Source organism: Myotis brandtii, unplaced genomic scaffold, assembly GCF_000412655.1.
Source record: "Myotis brandtii unplaced genomic scaffold, ASM41265v1 scaffold389, whole genome shotgun sequence".
Lineage (NCBI taxonomy): Eukaryota > Metazoa > Chordata > Mammalia > Chiroptera > Vespertilionidae > Myotis > Myotis brandtii.
Genome location: NW_005364914.1, coordinates 1,648,991 through 1,667,983, shown reverse-complemented (window position 1 = coordinate 1,667,983; position 18,993 = coordinate 1,648,991). Strand labels below are relative to the sequence as shown.

Here is an 18,993-nt window from a genome sequence, read left to right as displayed (position 1 = left end):
CCTGAAAAACAGCAGCGGAGGCCATGCCTGTCAGGGGAGAGGCTCAGCGGACGTTTGCTGAATTGAGTTGGACAAGCCTCTTAACCTCCCTGAACTTCAGCCTCCTTCTCTCAAAATGGACAGGATATAAATCTACCTCCAGTCAATTGTGGTCCGTTTATACATTTCTAGAGACTAATATCAATGCTAAGCCCCTGGCACCTTTCACTGCCAGTAAGATGCCCCTCAGAGTCAGGTCGGAGCAATGCCCAAGAGCTCTCAAAGCTCTACAGTCGATCTTGGAACAAACCCACAGAAAACCCACGCAGGGGAGGGGAACAAGTGTGTATGCGGCTGTGAGGAAGGAAACCCATCTCGGACCCAGGTAACTGGAGCAGTGCCTTCAAATTGTACCTCTCAGCTAATCCCCCTTTAGTGAGGCTTGAAATGATTATAGGATCGAATGGCTCTTCAGTTCCTGAAATCGTGATGCCAAGGGGCCCCCCGTAGCGCTTCAGCTCCACGGTGTAAATAATTGCCCCGGAACTTTCTTGCTCATCTGCAATAAATGGCAAGGAGTCATAATTGGTTTCTTTGAAAAAAAAGCAAAGTAATAAGACAAATATATTCAGACATAAAATAAGAAATTCAGAACATCGGCATCAGCACATTATGTTGCAGAAAATAATTATTTGGAGAAGCAGCATTTCCTTCGTAGGATATCACATTCTAACAGGGAACATCCTAATGACTTATGCTTTAAATCTGGAGAGAGCCACCAGGTGCCCTGCAGGCCCTGCCCGCGTGCCCAAGCCTCGCACGGCGCTGGCCCAGCATTTTGTGAGTGTGCCATCGACACCAGCGGAAGGAACACACGGCTGAGGAGGCAATTAGGGAGGAGAGAGTCGTGCAGTGACAAAGAGATCAGGCCACGCAATTCCTATTTTCAGGCTTTACAGCCAGCTAACTTTCAACACAGAAAAGCCGATACTCATCGTTGCCTTGCACGGCGCTGGCCCAGCATTTTGTGAGTGTGCCATCGACACCAGCGGAAGGAACACACGGCTGAGGAGGCAATTAGGGAGGAGAGAGTCGTGCAGTGACGAAGAGATCAGGTCACGAAATTCCTATTTTCAGGCTTTACAGCCAGCTAACTTTCAACACAGAAAAGCCGATTTTACTCAGGGTTGGAGCAAGCTTTAACTTATGTACATAGTTAAGTGGGGCTTGGAGAGGTTGGTTGGCCTGGGAATCTCGAATCCCTTACATATCATCCCACCGACTGTGTCTTACAACGTACATCCTGTTGATGAACTCGTGGATATGAAAACAGGTTTGAATGATTACCTCTCCTCTGTTTTTGAATCAAAAGCCGTGTAGGTTATGTTTCGGTAGCATACACCCGGGGTCACACTGTCATACATTTATTTTGGCTGTTTTACATTAGCACAAGGGAAGACATCTGTGAACGGCTCTGCCTAAAGCCTCGGTCTGAAAGACGTCTTGGGGTGACTTCAGCACCAGTGGGTGTTTTGACTGTGTCAGGCTTGCAAATACAAAACCTGTTTCGTATTTGCTGGTGGCATGGTAAAGATTTTGAGCATTTCTTGTTTTATTCCTTGGGCCTCAGGGGGCTGTGCCTGGATAAGGAGCTATTTCATTTCTGTACCCAAGGACGCAATGAAATGGTCTGGAAGGGACTCTAACAAAACAGTTAGCTTTTACGGTCAGACTGTGTCATGGCGAAGCATTAACGCAGTCACACATCTACCTATCTGTCTGTATCTATCCATGGATATGAAAATCAGGCAAAATGGAAACAGTAAGTGAATATTTAATAATATTAAAATTTTTTGCCAATATGTTAAACTGTGATATTTAATTAAATATCTTAGAAGTCTTAAATTAGGGCGGGAGTATAGACCAGCAAGATTGATCATAAGTTACCAACTGTTAGTGCTAGGTGACGTATGATGGTTTATGACGCCATTTTTCTCTATTTTTAAATATTTGAAGTTTATATAATAACATTTAAAATGTAATAAAATGTTATTTTATTAAATGATATTTAATACATTTGCAATAATAAATATTTAATTTAATATTTAATTTAATAAAAACATTAATTCCCTCAGAAAACTCTGTGATGCCTTGAGTAAACTGACATTAATTAGTTTGGTTTGCTCATCTTCATAGACCAGCCGTGGGCAAACTACGGCCCGCGGGCCGGATCCGGCCCATTTGAAATGAATAAAACTAAAAAAAAAAAGACTGTACCCTTTTATGTAATGATGTTTACTTTGAATTTATATTAGTTCACACAAACACTCCATCCATGCTTTTGTTCCGGCCCTCCGGTCCAGTTTAAGAACCCATTGTGGCCCTCGAGTCAAAAAGTTCGCCCACCCCTGGTCTAGGTGGATGGCCCATTTGCCCACCAGGCGAGGTCCCAGCGCATCCCACTGCCACCTGCACTAGAGGAGGCAGACATCTCAGCTCTGCCCTGGGTTTCATAACAGTGGTTTCTTCCACATGTTTTCCTGATAGGGATCCAGCCTTTGTCCCTCTCCCTCGCATTGATTTTCACCGGTGCTGCCAGCCTATAATTCCCTTTCCGTTCTTCCTGGAATATTTCAAAGGCATAAATCTGAATTCACTCTCTTACTTGACGCTTTTCATTGATTCCCCAATTCCTTAAGAATAAAATACAACCCCTTTCTTTGCGCGAGCTGAGCTGGGGCTGCCATGTCTCCAGAGGGCCACCCCCCTCCCATTCCAGCCCAGTCTCCTACATTCTTCCTCACCGAAGTTTCTGTAAAAGCACTTCCCTGACGTCTTTAACCTTGCACATGCCACTCCCTGGGCACAAACACCTTTCTCTCCTGGAGAATTCCTACTGGGGCCTCAGCACTGGGCGCAGATGTCTTGTCTTTCAGGAGGGCTTCCCGGCTCCCCCGCAGGAGCTCCAGGCCTTTCCGGGGAGACCCCACACTCCTGTGCATTCTTCCAGTGCTTCTCACCTTTTAATTTTAATTCTTGCCTCTGCCCCGCGACGAGGAGAGAAATTAAATTAAAATTCTTCCTAATGAGAGAAATAGGAAGGGCTAAGATTCACTCAGGTAGGGCTGAGCTATGGAGAGCCACTCACCGCTGTGATGTAACATCTCCGGTTCCTAACTCTCTGAGAACCAATTTTTGCCCCCACCCACCGAAAAGGCACGCTCTAGCCAGTCCTGTTCACTAGGTGTTTAATTATCTCTCTCTTTGTCTCTTCCATTAGAATAAGATCACCTTGAAAACAAGATTTCATCTTCGTATCCCCAGAGCCTAGATCTAGGACCCCAAGGCTGCTGCAGTAGATGCCTGAACAGGTGAGTGAAGATGAATGAATGTTCACGTCACCAGCTCCGAGGGAAGAGAGCTCTGGGAGCCACCCTCCCAGCTACTCCAAGGCCTAGTTTCCTTTTCCAAAGTGATGTAAACTCAACCTGGCTCCTTCAAAGTGTGAGGGTCAGACCGGGCTGCCTCTGTGGGAACCAGCAGGCCTGGAGCACCCTCCCCTCACAGTCCTGAGAGTGGCTGCGCCAGCGCCAGGCTGCACGTCCAGGCCCATCTGCCGCCTAGGGCTGGAGCTCAGCTGGCACGTGCACGGCTCTGCAGCTGAGGAGCTGGCAGGAATGCCCGTGATGCTCAGGCCATTTTGGAGGTGGAAGCCCTCCAAGTCACTCTCTCCTCCAGGCTGCTCCAGCGTAGAAAGCAGCAACTGGAGGGTTTAAGGAACAGAAACGTTCTGAAAAGGAAAAATGCAGGATCACCAGTAAGTTGCTAGGGAGCCTAACCAGATGTTAATGATATTATAAGCAGCTTTTACATCACAACAGAAGGTTTACAACTATTAGTGAAAGACATGACAGGGGGCCAGCCTCCTTGTTTGTTCTGCTTGGCTCTAGTTAAGAAAATGAATGGGACCACGGAACAGATGCGGAATTGCAGCATTAATTATCAGCAACGTTGTTTTTGGGCTTCTCGAGTGCCTCCTGTTTAACAGAATGAGCGCTCTCTGGCGTGAATCCATAACGGCAGCTGCTCCTGTGGCCGAATAGGAGGCTTGGATTTGGGAGAGAGCCTTCGGAATGCCTAACTGTACAGGTCAATCAGAGTTCATTTTAACTAAAAGTGATGGGATGCATTTTGGACAAGCCTCTTAACCTCCCTGAACTTCAGCCTCCTATTACAATAATGCAGAGTATGGCCACCTTTCTTGGAGGGGGACAGCCTGAGTAAATGAACCATTTAGAACAGCTTCCTTACTGTCGTGTGGTCTCTGCAGACCCCTAGAAATGACTGGAGACAGATTTGGAAGCCTCCATTTACCTCTTCCTACAGTTCCTCCAAATTCTCTACTGTTTTGCTTCAAGGTTCCTTCTCAGATTGCTAAACTCTCCCATCTGCGTTTACAGCGAATCTAGATGCAACCAAGGCAAAGCAATAGATTTTATTTCAAGAGGGTTATTTGCATCTTTGGGGACCTGGGGATTGGGTAACAGCCATTGTTTGGAGCCCGGGACCCAGGCAGGAACGGGTTGGCTCTACTTAATTTATATTTCTGTGGTAATGAAAGAAAACAAGTGCAAAGGCTCCTGAAGGCAGAATGGTCTTGAATATAGAGGGAGGGAAATGCCTATAATCAAGTGTTCCAAAGATCGGGCCATTGTAAAATGAAGCTAAAATTAGCTTTAGTAACACCCTAATAATGACTGTTGATCATTAGCATTCATTGGGCCTTTTTAAGTGCCAAACATTATTGCTGAGCGCTTCAATTTATTACCTCCTTTGATCCTAAGACAGCCAGGCGAAGTAGGCAGTAAATGGACATTTACAGATGAGGAAACTGATGCTCAGAGAAGTAAATTTCCTGTTTCCCAGTGTGTCAGTTGGGAAGCCAATCTAGTGTGTGTGTTTTTTGTTTTTAATTTTATTGATTTTTTACAGAGAGGAAGGGAGAGGGATAGAGAGTTAGAAACATCTATGAGAGAGAAGCATCGATCAGCTGCCTCCTGCACACCCCCTACTGGGGATGTGCCTGCAACCAAGGTACATGCCCTTGACCGGAACGAACTTGGGACCCTCTAGTCCCCAGGCAGACGCTCTATCCAGTGAGCCAAACCAGCTAGGGCCAATCCAGTGTTCTTATTCATTTTCTTCTTCAGCTTCTCCCAGAAAGGACTAGAAACAGTTAATTCAGATGCACTCAAATGTCTCATTCAATATTCTAGTAAATGATTGCAACTGGTGGTCACTGACCAAACACTATGACCTCACTCTCCTGCGATAAGCCCTCCCCACTGGCTTCTGGGGTAAGTTCAAATGTCTTAACATGGTTTAGAAGGACCATGATGATTGGCTTCAGGAGAGCTTTCTCCTCTCCTACTGCCGAGTCCTTACGCATTGTTTTTGCTTCAGCCACGTCTGCTACTAAGATGTGCCATGCTCTCTGGCCTCCTGCTTGGTTCATACTCTTCCTCTGATTGATTCTAACAATACCTCCCAGACAATGTCAAGACAGAGATTGTTCGAAGCATTCCTTGAGCTCTCCAGGCATCAGGGCTGCCTGCATATTCTGCTAACATTTTCTGCACACCCTTAGAACATGCATCATGTTGTTAATTATTGATTTTCTTCTGTTTCTCTTACAAGGCGGTGACTGATGTAAGGGCAGGCAGGGACTGTGCCCTTTTTAATCTAATTGGCAGTCCCTGACACAGTAGATTCCACCTCATAGACACTAAATAAATTGCGTGACTGAATGAAAAACAAAGACTTAATGTTTGAGAATAGTTCTGCCATCTCCCTGGGTAAGGTGCAAGGCAGAGCAATGAAACCAGTAAAGCTGGAAAATATGCTCAACAAGCATATCCTAATTATCATCATGTTAGGTATAGAGATTATAGCAGGAAAGGTCTAAAGGGGGAAAATGAGCTGAAGGAAAGCAACGATTCATGTTTCTGAAACTCCTCCCAATGTGCCTGCTCAGCCTGGCTTTGGAACTGGAGCATCGCCAACTGGGAGCTCCAAATACTGACCAAATACTATGGCCTCACTCTCCTGTCTATTCCTCTGTCTTGGCTTTCTCGCTCTGCAAGGAAGGTAGCTGAGACCTGCTTCGCTTGGCAAATCGTGAAAAGTGGGGTTCTCCATGGGGCTTTGCCTCTTCTCTAGGACAGAACTGAGTGTTGCTGGAGGCTTTATCCCTCCAAAAGGAAAGTGCAATCGAAGCATGCTTGTAAGGAGAGGAATGCAAATGTTGGCACAAAAAATCAGTTGCTTGGGAAATAACGAGTAGAAACTTATGCATATTTTAAAATGTTGGTTATATATTTGGACAGAATCATCCTTACCAGCTGTGCAAATTGGCTGTAACTACCAATTCGTTTTGACTTTGAGTAGGAATCGGCAACACATTGCCTGACATAACCATGAACTCTAGGTCTAGATGGTTTTTACAGGTGACTCCAGAACTTGCATAATAACTCATTATTGGTTTGGATGAAATTAGAAACAGTAGAAGCTCTCTTAACCAAGCTCCAATCACCCAACTGACTAGACTATTTGTGGCTCCGCATTCTCCGCGAGGTTCCTGATGGATGCCATGGACTGCTGCGGATTAGTAGGTCTCCCTCTCTAGTGCCCCATGTACTTCTGCTCCTGCTATCTCTTGAGTTGTAAGTTTGAAATTTTAGAGTCAATTACATTTATCCCCAAGCCTGTTTTATCCCAGTTTTACTTGTTATTGTAACTATGTAATTTAATGAATCTTACATAATGTATAAAATATGAGTATAGTGGTTCTATGAAAATAAAATCAAATGCTTTGGAAAGATTCTATAAAAGGGGTTCATTAAGCAAACATAAACGTATACTATTAATTATATAGAGGAAAAACTCAAAAACATTTGGGAAAATAAAAATCTAGATGGAGCAAGCATTCTGATTGCGTTGAATTTTTAAAATTCTCACCATATTAAAACAAATGAACAAAAAAATCTAAAAGTGGAAATCATAAATTGATTATCATGGGTATAGTTTGGGCAAACAAACAAGCAACAAGACATGTAACTATAATCTGCAGAATATTCTTAGGAAAGGCCTTGACTTCACTGGTAAGACTGGCAAAATTTTAAATTAAACATTTATATTATGGATATACTAGAGGCCCGGTGCACAGATTCGTGCATGGGTGGGGTCCCTTGGCCTGGTCAGCCATCGGGGCTGACTGGGGTGGCAGGGGGTTGACGGGGGAAAGACCACGGGAGGTTGGCCAGCAGGGGAGATGGGGAGGGGCTGCTGGAGATTGGCTGTCTGGCCCCAATCAGGGCCAACTGGGACCAGGTGGCTGCGGGAGGTTGGCCAGGGGAGGGGACACGGGAGTTTGGCTGTGGGAGCATACTGACCACCAAGGGGCAGCTCCTGTGTTGAGCATCTGCCCCTGGTGGTCAGTGCACGTCATAGCGACCAGTCGACTGGTCATTCTGTCATTTGGTCGTTCAGTCACTTAGGCTTTTATATATATAGGTATATTTTCCATAATTCCCCACATTTTGCTGACTCTTTCAATTAATGGACTTTTCTCAATAAGCTCTGGTTCTTATCATAATTATATAAAAGGGCTTCTACTGCAGGGCAACTCGGAGTGTGGTCCTTGGACCATAGCAGCATAATGAGGAAGTTTGCTGGAAATGCAGAATCTCAGGGCCCAATTTGGGAGCAATGCCCAAGAACTGTGTTTCTTTAAAAAAATAATTTTTAATTTTCCTATTACAGTTGACATATAATATTATATTAGTTTCAGTTATACAACATAGTGATTAGACATTTATGTAACTTATGAAACAATTATTCTGATAATTCTAGTACCCATCTGGCACCATACAGAGTTAGTATAGCATTATTGACTATATTCCCTATGCTGTACTTTACATCCCGAGACTACTTTGTAGCTACCAATTTGTACTTCTAAATCTTTCCCCCCCTTTTCCCCCACCCCCCCAACCTCTCTCCCATCTAGTAACCACAAAAAAGTTCTCTATGAGTTTGTTTGTTGCTTTTTAAAAAAAATCTTTACCTGAGGATATGTTATTGAATTTTTATTTTTTAGAGAGGAAAGGAGAGAGAGAGAGAGAGAGAGAGAGAGAGATCAGTTGCCTTCGGTACGCAACCTAACTGGGGATTGAACCCACAACCACTTTGGTGTATGGGACAACACTCCAACTAACTGAGCCACCCACCTAGCTGGGACTTGTTTGTTCATTTCTTTTTTAAGACAAGCTCTTTAGGCGATCCTGAGGCCCACTAAGGTTTGAGAAGCACTGCTCCAGTGGATTCATATATTGCTGGAAGCACTAAAAATGGATACAGCCCTTTTAGAAAGAAACATGGTTAGAAGACTCATCAGGAATCCTAAGATTTCCATCTCAAACTGACTCAGCAATCTTCTAGGGATATTTCCTAATGAAATAATTCAAAGGATGAACAACTGAATAAAGATATCTATGCCTAACGATATCCATGATTGCACTATCCGCAATAATAAACAATTAAAAGCAATCTAAGCAAGAAGAGAAGAATGGTAAATAAATTACAGGCAGTAAATAAAAAATATAGTAAGGGTTTGTAAAATGATAACTGGTTTATAAAATTAAGTAAAAATGTAACATGCACTATGGTTATAATTATGAAATATAACTATCAACTTGAAAATGACTTGTTCCATTGTACTAGGGTGGTACTGGGTGATAATTTAGTTTTCATCTTTAAAGATTATTTAAATACAGTTGTAATAATGGTTCTATAATGACACTATCTTAATTGTATCATTTAAAAGCACCATTACTTAAAATTGACACTAAACTCTCAAAGCACAATTTAAAGCCCCTTTTAACTATGTAAAACTCCGCTGCAATGTCACCAGCCAGCTGTTGTATGTAAAACATCAAGATCTAATATCCTCTGTGGCAGATGGGCAGTTAGAGACACCAGTTTCAACGGCGAGACTATCAATACCTGAATTGTCTTCATCTTTGCGGATTTTGAGCTTCACCAGATCTTCGCACTGCTGGAGGATCTGAACGGCGTCTTCCATGGAGCAGTTGTCCAGGCGGATGTTGTCTATTGCAAGCAATTTATCTCCAAGTTCCAGCGTTCCGGTCCTGTTGGCAAATGCAGAGCAACACGCGAGCGATGATGAGCACGTACGCAGGCCATCTCAGAGGCGTTAGCATCATGCAGCATGATGGTAATCTTTAGAGGAAAAGTGGTTCCTCAACTGCTTTTAAATTGAATTTTATTGACAATGCCCCCCCACCCCCCCATTCCCTAAGTCTTATTTTGGATGGTCGCCATGACAAGAAGTCGCAGAGTATTAAAAACAGCTTTTTCTTGTGCCAGAGTGGAGGGCTGAGACACGGCGCCTCTGCCATTCCCACCTGCGCGGGGAGCTCACTGTGGGGAGAAAAGGTGACTTCCACGCTTGCTATTTGGAGTGTGACCACGGAGGGCCTACTACTATCTGTGGACCCCTGCGGGGCTCTGGAAGTTTATAAGGTCCACCATGAAATAAGAAAAATGATACAATTGTATATGTGTTTGTGATTGGGTATATGTATACACACATAATTGTAAATAAGGTTATGTTGTTTTAAAAACGTATTTTTATTGATTTCAGAGAAGAAGGGAGAGAGAGAAACATCAATGATGAAAGAGAATCATTGATCTGCTGCCTCCTGCATGCCCCCCCACTGGGGACCGAGCCCAAAACTGGGGCATGTGCCCTGACCAGGAATCGAACCGTGACCTCCTGGTTCATAAGCCAACGCTCAACCACGGAGCCACGCTGGCAATAAAGTTATGTTTTGATAAGAACTATCCTTTATGCTTTGGGTCTGCAAAAGAGATTGCTAATTGCTTCCTAGCATCTCTTCTTTCCTTCCTGCTTTGGGATCATGCCCTAGAGATGCACACCCCAAACTCTCTCAACCCCACCCCTACCTCCCTTCTGTGGCTAGAAGGTTGCAACGCTGAGCAAGCTGTGAGGATGGCGAGCTGCTTCGCAGCCCTGCAGGGCCTGCCACACTCCCACTGTTATGTGAGAGACAAACTGCTGCCTTGTTTGATCCACTTTACTTATGAGTCTCTTTGTCACAGTGGAGCCTCTACCTTTATACACCTACACTCACACACTGTCCTTACTATCTTTTTTAAAAACAGATTTATGCATTTATTTGTTTTAAATATTTCATAGGGAACAGTAAATGTAATAAAAGAAATTAAGTGATGAGTTTTCAGTATCTACTACTCTTATTTTTTTAAATATGTTTTTATTGATTTCAGAGAGTAAAGGAGAGGGAGAGAGAAACCTCAATGATGAGGGAGAATCACTGATTGGCTGCCTGTGGCACGCCCCTCACTGGGGATGGAGCCCGAAACCCAGGCATGTGCCCTTGACCGGAATCGAACTCAGGACCCTTCAGGCCACAGGCTGATGCTCTCTATCCACTGAGCCAAACCAGCTAGGGACTTACTATATTTTGAGGGTTAAAATATTTCTTTAATGAAATGGCTGTGATAATAGGTGGGATTTTTGAAAAAGTCCTTAACTGGAAAAAAAAAAAGTTAACAGTCTTATAGTAGTGTTCCCCAATCATTTAAAAAATATTTTTGATCCGTGAAACCAAAAGTTTGAGACTTCCTGATTTGGATGGATATGGACCAAATAGGAGATAAAACATTAAGGCTGAAGGACCTGGCTGGGCCAGGAAGGACATCCTGGCATCTAGCAAAGCTCTTGCATAAGCTACTGTCTCCACGTGGGGTGTCTGGTGTACGTAAGGCCGCTTTCAGATTTCCAGTTGGAGAATGAAAGATGGAATATGATCAGTGAAGGAGAGCCTCTGTTGGACTCATAAAAGGCCTTACAATACATTTTCAGGCCTGTGCTTTCTGTACTGGGTGCAGAAATAAATCAGCACGCCGAGGAATTTCTACAACAGCACTGACATTGGGAATACCAAATATGACTGATTCATGGCAGCTGCCTGGGATATATTGAAGCTACCACGATCCATTAGCAAGGTCTGCCTAGGGTGTGGCAGGGGTCATTTCTGCTTTACGAAGAAATGCCTTGGAATAAACAGAGAAGACGTTTTCCTTACCTGTGTGCCACACTGCCTTTTTTGATATCTGAAATGACAAGGGGGTCTCCCGGTTTTCTACTGGATGGAGCTGTAACAATGAAGATAGAATAGTCACATCTTTATATCCACAATTCACCTACTATACATTTCCTATTTTATAACAACTGTTAATGCAAGTATAGTTCGTATGTAAAGCAAAGATGATCAACAAATGAATTAGAAATGTGCATACTACATCTTCTTGATGCAAACATGTTTATATTACCTACACTAATAAAAGAGAAACATGCAAATTAACCATCACTCCACCACTCCGCCACACCCACCAGCCAATCAGAGCAACTATGCAAATTAACCCAACAAAGATGGCGGTTAATTTGCATACACAGGTGTGGAGTGAATACTGAAGATGACTGAAGATGGTGGCGGCCACAGAGCTGGAGTGAGCAGGAGGCTTGGGTTGCTCCTGGTGATGGAGGAAGCCAAGCTTCCCGCCGGCCCTGGACTCCGCTCAAGGAGTGGCTGGGGGCCTGGGTCACCAGGGGCAACCCAGGCTTCCAGCCCGCCCTGGGCTCCGTTCGAGGAGCTGGAAATAAAAAAAAAAAGGAGGGGCTGGGAGCAGCCGGAGTGGAGAAGCCAAGCCTCGCTGCTGCGGCCAGACCAAAGGCCTGGGTCCCAGGTGCTGGAGGAAATCTGGTGCCGGCAGCCAGGGGAAGGAAGGCCTATTGCACGAATCTTTGTGCAACAGGCCACTAGTAGTATTTATAAACTTAAAAACTAAAGCATAGTCATTTTAAATTTGTAATTGCAGAAAACAATTGGAGAGCTGCCCATCAGATCTAAATCTATTTTTATCTGTGATTCTCATGAGAGGGAGACGAAGGATGGATTCTCCACTGGGCAGGTTGCAGGCTCAATCCCCAGTAGGGGGCGTGCAGGAGGCAGCTGGTCAATGATTCTCATCACTGATGTTTCTCTCTTTCTCTCTCTCCCTCTCCTTTCCTCTCTAAAATCAATAAAAAAATATATTTTAAAAAGTCACTGAGGGCTCCTGTTAGTGGTACTCATGTGTGTTCCCTTTTCCGGTACTTAACGCCTTTCAAGGGAGAGACACCATTGTCATGGAAATGTACTGTACTACTCAAGTGTCCTGGGTGGGAATGTGGATGAGAATCACTGATTTAAAGTTATTTATTTTCCCAGATGGAAATCTTTTGCTAGATATACTATAAATCTTTAAATTTTGCTTACAAATTCATACCTGGAATGCTCTAAAATATTTTGGAATGTGACTATTTTATTTTATTGACAGTAGTAAATATTTGGTGCTATTTAATTATATTTTTATGCATATTCATAATATAGTCATGTACATATAACCTTTATTGAGTTTACAGATAAAATTATTATCTGGCACAGTAATCAATTTTGAGTTTTATAAATTTTCTTAGGAATATTTCCATTTTATGAGAATGAAAAGAAACTAGTAATGAGTCTATGTAGAATTAATCTTGAAAATGAACTCTAGTCCTAATAAATTCAAAATTATCATCTTAATTTAAGAATTTAGAAGTATCATTTAATTTAGGCTGATACTTAAAATTAACCAGACCAACATTTGTAAAAAAACGATTTGCTTCCAAGAGGAGATGTTTTGCCAACCTAAGCTTGTAGTGATCATTAAAAGGCCCCTAAAGTAAGATTTTCTTATAAACAGTCTGATCACCCCATAATAATCATAGAACCATATCATAGCCCGTAATCCCATCTGAATCCCAGAAAAATGTTTATGCACAAGAACAGATGGCTTAATATCTCAACACAACATTGAAAGAAAAAGCAAACACATATACCAATACCATACCCACTGTCTAAATTAGTGCATAGGAAATGTTAATGGGACTTCATTCAATCATTATTCTTGGCTTCTAGCAAAGAATGCAAAACATTCTATTCACTACAATTAATTCATAATTCTATCTCCACGCAATGATGTGAAATAATTCCTCCAGAGAAAAATACACATCTAGCATTTTTACTTGTGCCATATTTCAGAACAGCAAATTGTTCTGGGCATGGGACACAGAAATAAAAACTTTGTTGTTACCAGCAAAAACAACTTTCCAAGCATCTGCCAATGAATTTACACAATATTTTGCCAAGCAGAAGTAACCATGATAGAACACTCAATATTTCTCTTGTTTTTTAAAAAAATCCATGTTCCACTGAAATGATCTGAAACAAAACAATAATAGATGTACCATCAAACCCATCTGTATCATCTTTGCAACAGAGGAAACAAGCACTGTGACCTCTTGGACAAACCCATGCAGATTTCCAGAGAGGTCGGAAACTTCTCATGGTCTACAGACAAGTATGGTGGCCATTCCCACATGTATTAGATCCTTCTTTTTCTCCTTTAACCAAGGCCATGCCTGATGTTTGAAAGGGTCTTCGGGGTGGATGACCATCGGAGGGATAAAGTTGAACCCAGAAGTAGGGCCAAATCTCTATGGGCTCCTGACAGTGTCACTGCCAGGCCCACCAAGCACGTTAAACGTGGCAATGCATGTTCTGGGGACTCTGTCATGGTGTGAACACCCTGGCATCGTATTTTAACTACCCACTACCTGAGAAGAAGTCATACACCAAGCATGCTTTGCAAGGATTGTAGTGCTTTGAAAAAATTTAGTTACCAACATATCAACATTGTAGATTTCATATAAATGTATAGCTTCTTTAAAAAAATTAGAGGGAATATGGTACTCAACATTGTAGATTTCATATAAATGTATAGCTTCTTTTTAAAAAAAATTAGAGGTAATATGGTATAGTGGTTACTGGGACTTGGCAGTCAGAGTGCTTGGGTTTAAAGTCCTGGCTCTACCACTTATGAGCCATGTGAGCTTGAGCATGTAGTGTTTAGGCACCTTAGTCTCCTAGTCTGTACAATGGTGATGAAGATAGTAACAGTGCTTGTCTCATACAGTTTCTGTTGTAGGTTGTTCTCACATGTAGAGTGATTGGACCAGAGCACGTGAAATGCCCCACATAGTGTTTCTTGTTGGTAGGATTTCCCAGCCGCACTGGACTCGCTTTCCCACCTCCCTCCCCTTTAGGTGGAGCCTTTCTTCTCCCTTTGTTCTCTTTAAAAAAATTTTTTTTATTTCTTTTAAATACAGTTTACATTCAATAGTATCTTGTATTATTTCAGGTGTTTAGCACAGTGGTTAGACAATCATATACTTTACAAAGTATTCTCCTTGATATTTCCAGTACCCATCTGGCAACGTACATAGTTATTACAATATTATTGACTGTGCTGTACTTGACACCCCCGTGACTATTTTGTCACTACCCATCTGTACTGCTCAATCCCTTCACCTTTCACCCCGTCTCCCAACCGCCCTCCCCTCTGGCAGCCATGAGTCTGTCACTGTTCTCATTGGAAGGATCTTATTCATTAACTGGCCTCACTCCTGAGGGCTTCTGAGAGTGAGACACTTTGAGTAGTGTGGGTCTATTTTCACTTATGACTCATGGACCCATCAATTTGGAAAGCTATATCCATCAATGCTAGGCAATTTTATACAATGATTTGATGCTTTCCTTTCCTTCCTTTCTTTCTGTAACGGTTGTCATTTGAACTCATCCTGTATAATTCCTCTCTATTCAGATCCCTCATTTACTTTTGTTCCAATTTCTGGAAATTTTCCACAAACTTATTTTCTAATATTTTATTGACTTTTATTTTCATTTCTGCCATATTATTATGTTTCTAAAGCTCTTTGTTCCCCTCTGTATGTTATTTTGCAATAGTACCAGTAATCATTTCCTCCCTCCCATGGATATAATATCTTATGTTGCTAATGATGTTAATGATAGTTTTTTTTCTTTCTTAAGTTTTCATGTGCTCTTTCTCTGTTTCTCTTCCTTGTTTTTGGTGACAGTCTTGCATATTAGGTTCTCTCCTCAAGTGTCTGTTGTTGTTGTTGTTTTTCTTAGTTCTCTGTTTACACTAGAGTGTGACCCGAAACAGCTGAACATTTGGTGCATCTGAGTGGACTTGCGCACTTCGGTCTTCACTGTATAGTTCAGGCTAGGCTGTTTCTTTGGGTCAGATGGCTCTGATTCTTTCTCTTGTTTGGAGGGTATTAAGCCTGGCTACCCGGCTTCTTTGAACTTGGAGTTCAAAGAGGTGGGGGGAGACTAGCAGCCTCAACATTCAGTATGTAAACTTTCACCTACTCTGTTTTCAGAGTAGCCATGCCACACTCAGCTGTGCCCCCCAATCCAGAGACCCTCGGTTCCCAGAGACTAAAACTAGGCTTCTGCCAGGGAGGAAAGGGGTGCCTGGCTGTGCTGAGTGGGAGAAGGCATCTAAGGGACTAATTCATTCTTTTCTTTATTGACACTATTAAAGATGTCCTCCATTTCCTCCCCCTAATAGACTTCCAACCAATACTCCTGTCATAGCTGTCTACCATCACTCTCACTTCCAGAAGTTCCTGATTTCACCATTTCCTGGGTCTCTTGGGAGTTTAGGATATAAATCAGGTTCCCTGCCAGCTTTCTCTTCTGCTTCTTTAAATTCATCTTTCTCCATGTTCTTTGCCGCTTGCAAATTTTGTTGCTGTTGTCTATTTTCCATTTCCTCTTTTCTTTATGGTTTTTGGCTTTTTGAAAAATCTATACTGTCATTTTAAAATGGGGTAAGAGCTAAATCTATGTGTTCAAGCTATTATCTTTGACCCCTGAAGTTTTAAAGTTACTAGTCATTCTTTGTTATCAGAAGCTATTCTTAAAGTGAACATGGATTCTTTTCCTCTCAAATAGTTGTTGGAAGAGTTAGAAAATGACAGAATTTATCATTTGTTTAAAAAAACTTTGTAGTCAAAGACAGGTGAAATATTCTGAATTTTGAAGTGAATTAAATGTGAATCAATAAAGTATTCCAGGAACATTCTATAATATGTAGCCATTCATAGAATTTACTCTGCTAGATAAGTGTCCAATGTCATTGGAGTAACACATACATGATCATTCAGTTTTATTTTAATTACAACTATATATATATCAAATAACTTGTTTCACTTGTCAAGTAATATATATATTACTTTTGAAGTGAGTAGATTTTGAAGTGAGTAGAGATTTTATTGCAAACTTGGCAAAAAAACTTCAACTATTCTCTTCTAAATATGCTTAAGACTTTAAGGGAAAATGATGGATTTGTTGTGCATGTCATGAACTGCTTAATGATTTTATTTTTTTAAAAAGTGAGACTTTATTCTTGCAAACAATCTGGTCACAATTGAAAAGGAAAGTCAACAAATTAACTGCGCTCCCAAAATGCTGTCTTTTGCTTTTCTAATATGGGATCTGGGAAGGTTCATCAATGAGATAGAGACAGGGATGAGTGGTAATGTGACGGCAAAGCCAATGTTAAGTCAGACAGTTGGGTTTGGATCCCTATTTAGCCTTTATAGCTCTGGGTCTTTGGGAAGTTATCCAGCTGAGCCTTACCTTCCACTTGTAAATGGGCATAGACGTCACAGGGCCACTTTGAGGATTAAATGGGAAGATACATAAATTGCTTAGAGGCATGCTCGGAACAAATCAGATACAAATTCGTATAATAAAACCAAGGAAGACAACGTCAATATCAAAGGGACTTTACTGACAACTGCACATGACAACCAGGATCCTCTGACTTGAGAGGCAGGTGGGCTGCACTCTCTGGCTTCTGATTGGGTGAGGTGTCAGAACTTGAAGATGCTTCTTCCAGTCACAAACTGCATCCTTCTGCCAGGTCGTTCACTTCATTTGTTATGATAAATTATTCCATGGTATAGCCATAACATCAATGAAAGTAATGCCTGATGCTAATGTGCTATGAATGTCTCACCAAGAACTTCAGAAAATTAGTCTAAAACCGCTCACCACATCCAAATTCAGAGGGACTCATTTCTCAGTCAATTAGGTATGAAGAGTGAGCCTTAAGCCAAATGTGAAAGGCTCTGATGGTATCGTTCAGAGATGGAGGCCTGTTTCTTACCACTCAGAGGTTTCACAAGGTGAAGAAGACAAAAGAGGAGTTTGTATAAAGATGGTGAGAAGCATCAATGAACCCTTGCAGTTCCTTGATTTCACTAATAGCACTCTGTGTATGTTTGAGAAAGGGTCTCTTGATTTACTCCTTTAGCATAATTGCCATTGGCACTAAAGTTGGTGGGGGCAGAGCTTTGATTTAAATATTTCCCAGGGCTGTATGGGTAAAATAAATAATGATCATCATAATGAATAACATTTGTTAGGATTATAGGTATATATAAACGTAAATAAATATATATATAGTTATATAGGGTGTTTTAGGCATTTTGCATATAGTAATTTTTTAATCTTCTCAACTATGTTACAAAGAAGGTAAAAAGTGCGCCGTTTTATAGACAAGGAAACTGAAATGAGCTGAGGGAGATTAAAAATGGAGGCAGAGTAAGTGGATGCTGCACGGACATGCTCCCAGGAACAAACTGGTATTACAACTAAAGTACAGAAAAACTTCCTGAATAATCAACAGAAAACTCACAGGAGAGAATGATACCTAAGGATAGAAGGTGGAGACTGCATAGAGACTGGTAGGAGGGGCGAAGGTGTGAAAGGGCTGGCCAGGCGCCCACAGATGGCAACTGAAGTCCCGGAGAGATATCTCAGCTATGAGGGGTGCCACTGAGAATTCTGGGATCTAATCCCGAAGCTGGGATCCCCAGCAGAGAGCACCAAAACTGAGCCACATAACATCTGGCTGTGAAAAACAGGGTGCTGTCTGCCAGGAAGTAATAGCTGAAAATTCAGGCACCCTCTTAAAGGACCAGCACACAAAATTCCCTGTGGAGCCACCCATCTTGTGTTCTGGTAGAGGTAGGGTGAAGTGGACTGGAGCTGTGAAAGCAGAAGCCAGGACCTGGGGACTCCGGGGATAGAGCTCAGAAGGCAGACACATTCATTTTTTTGGGCTGAGTCATTCCCTCATGCAGTGGAGCACATCTTTCCCACATAGACATCTGCCTAGCCTGGGCGGAAGAGAGTAGACACACCCTATTGGGAAATACTTTGCCCTAAGGCCACTTAAGAGATTAAAAATAACAATTAGCCTCCAGGCAGTAGCAACTGCCCCACCCTGTTGAAAAAACTCTCACCACACCAGAGGACTATTGCCTGCGGGGCAATTCAAGTCAGAATCCTATCAGTCTGTAGACAGAGATGGTCTCTGGAGGCTTTGAGTCTTTGTCTGCCTTATCTAATTAGTCAGAAACAGCCTTTAACACTGTCCTGCACTAGAGATTGAGAGGTATAGAGGATCTACCTAATGCATAGTCACAAACCCAAACAGAAAGCCAAAATGAGGAGACAAAGAAACAACCCCTAAATGAAAGAACTACAGAATTCTCCAGAAGAAGAGATAAATGAAGTAGAGATAAGAAATATATCTGAAACAGAGTTCAGATTAATACTGGTAAAGATGCTCAAGAGCATGAAAAAAGATATAGTAACTATGAAAAAGAACAGTCTGAGATAAAGAATGATATAACACTAATAAAGAACACATTGGAAGGAATACACAGCAGATTAGGGGAAGCTGAGGATCGAATCAGTGAATTAGAGGACAGAGTTGAAAATATCACTCAATCAGAAAACCAAAAAGAAAAAAACAATTAAAATAGAGGAGGACAGCTTAAGGGAGCTGTGGGACAATGTGAAACGTAAACAATATTAGAATAGCAGGTGTGACAGAAGAGGCAGAAAGGAAGAGAGGCATAGAGAAGGT

The 18,993-nt window shown here is 42.1% G+C and overlaps 1 protein-coding gene across 1 annotated transcript in view; it reads right to left on the bottom strand.

Annotated features, from left to right (window-relative positions):
• GRIP1 (glutamate receptor interacting protein 1) overlaps positions 1-18,993 on the bottom strand; it is a 406,109-nt gene that overhangs the window by 42,714 nt on the left and 344,402 nt on the right. The window contains exons 14-16 of the mRNA XM_005872692.2: positions 11,187-11,256; positions 9,040-9,185; positions 394-538 (exon numbers count right to left, since the gene is read on the bottom strand). Of these exons, the coding sequence (XP_005872754.1) occupies positions 394-538; positions 9,040-9,185; positions 11,187-11,256 (361 nt within the window). The remainder of the gene's footprint in view (positions 1-393; positions 539-9,039; positions 9,186-11,186; positions 11,257-18,993) is intronic.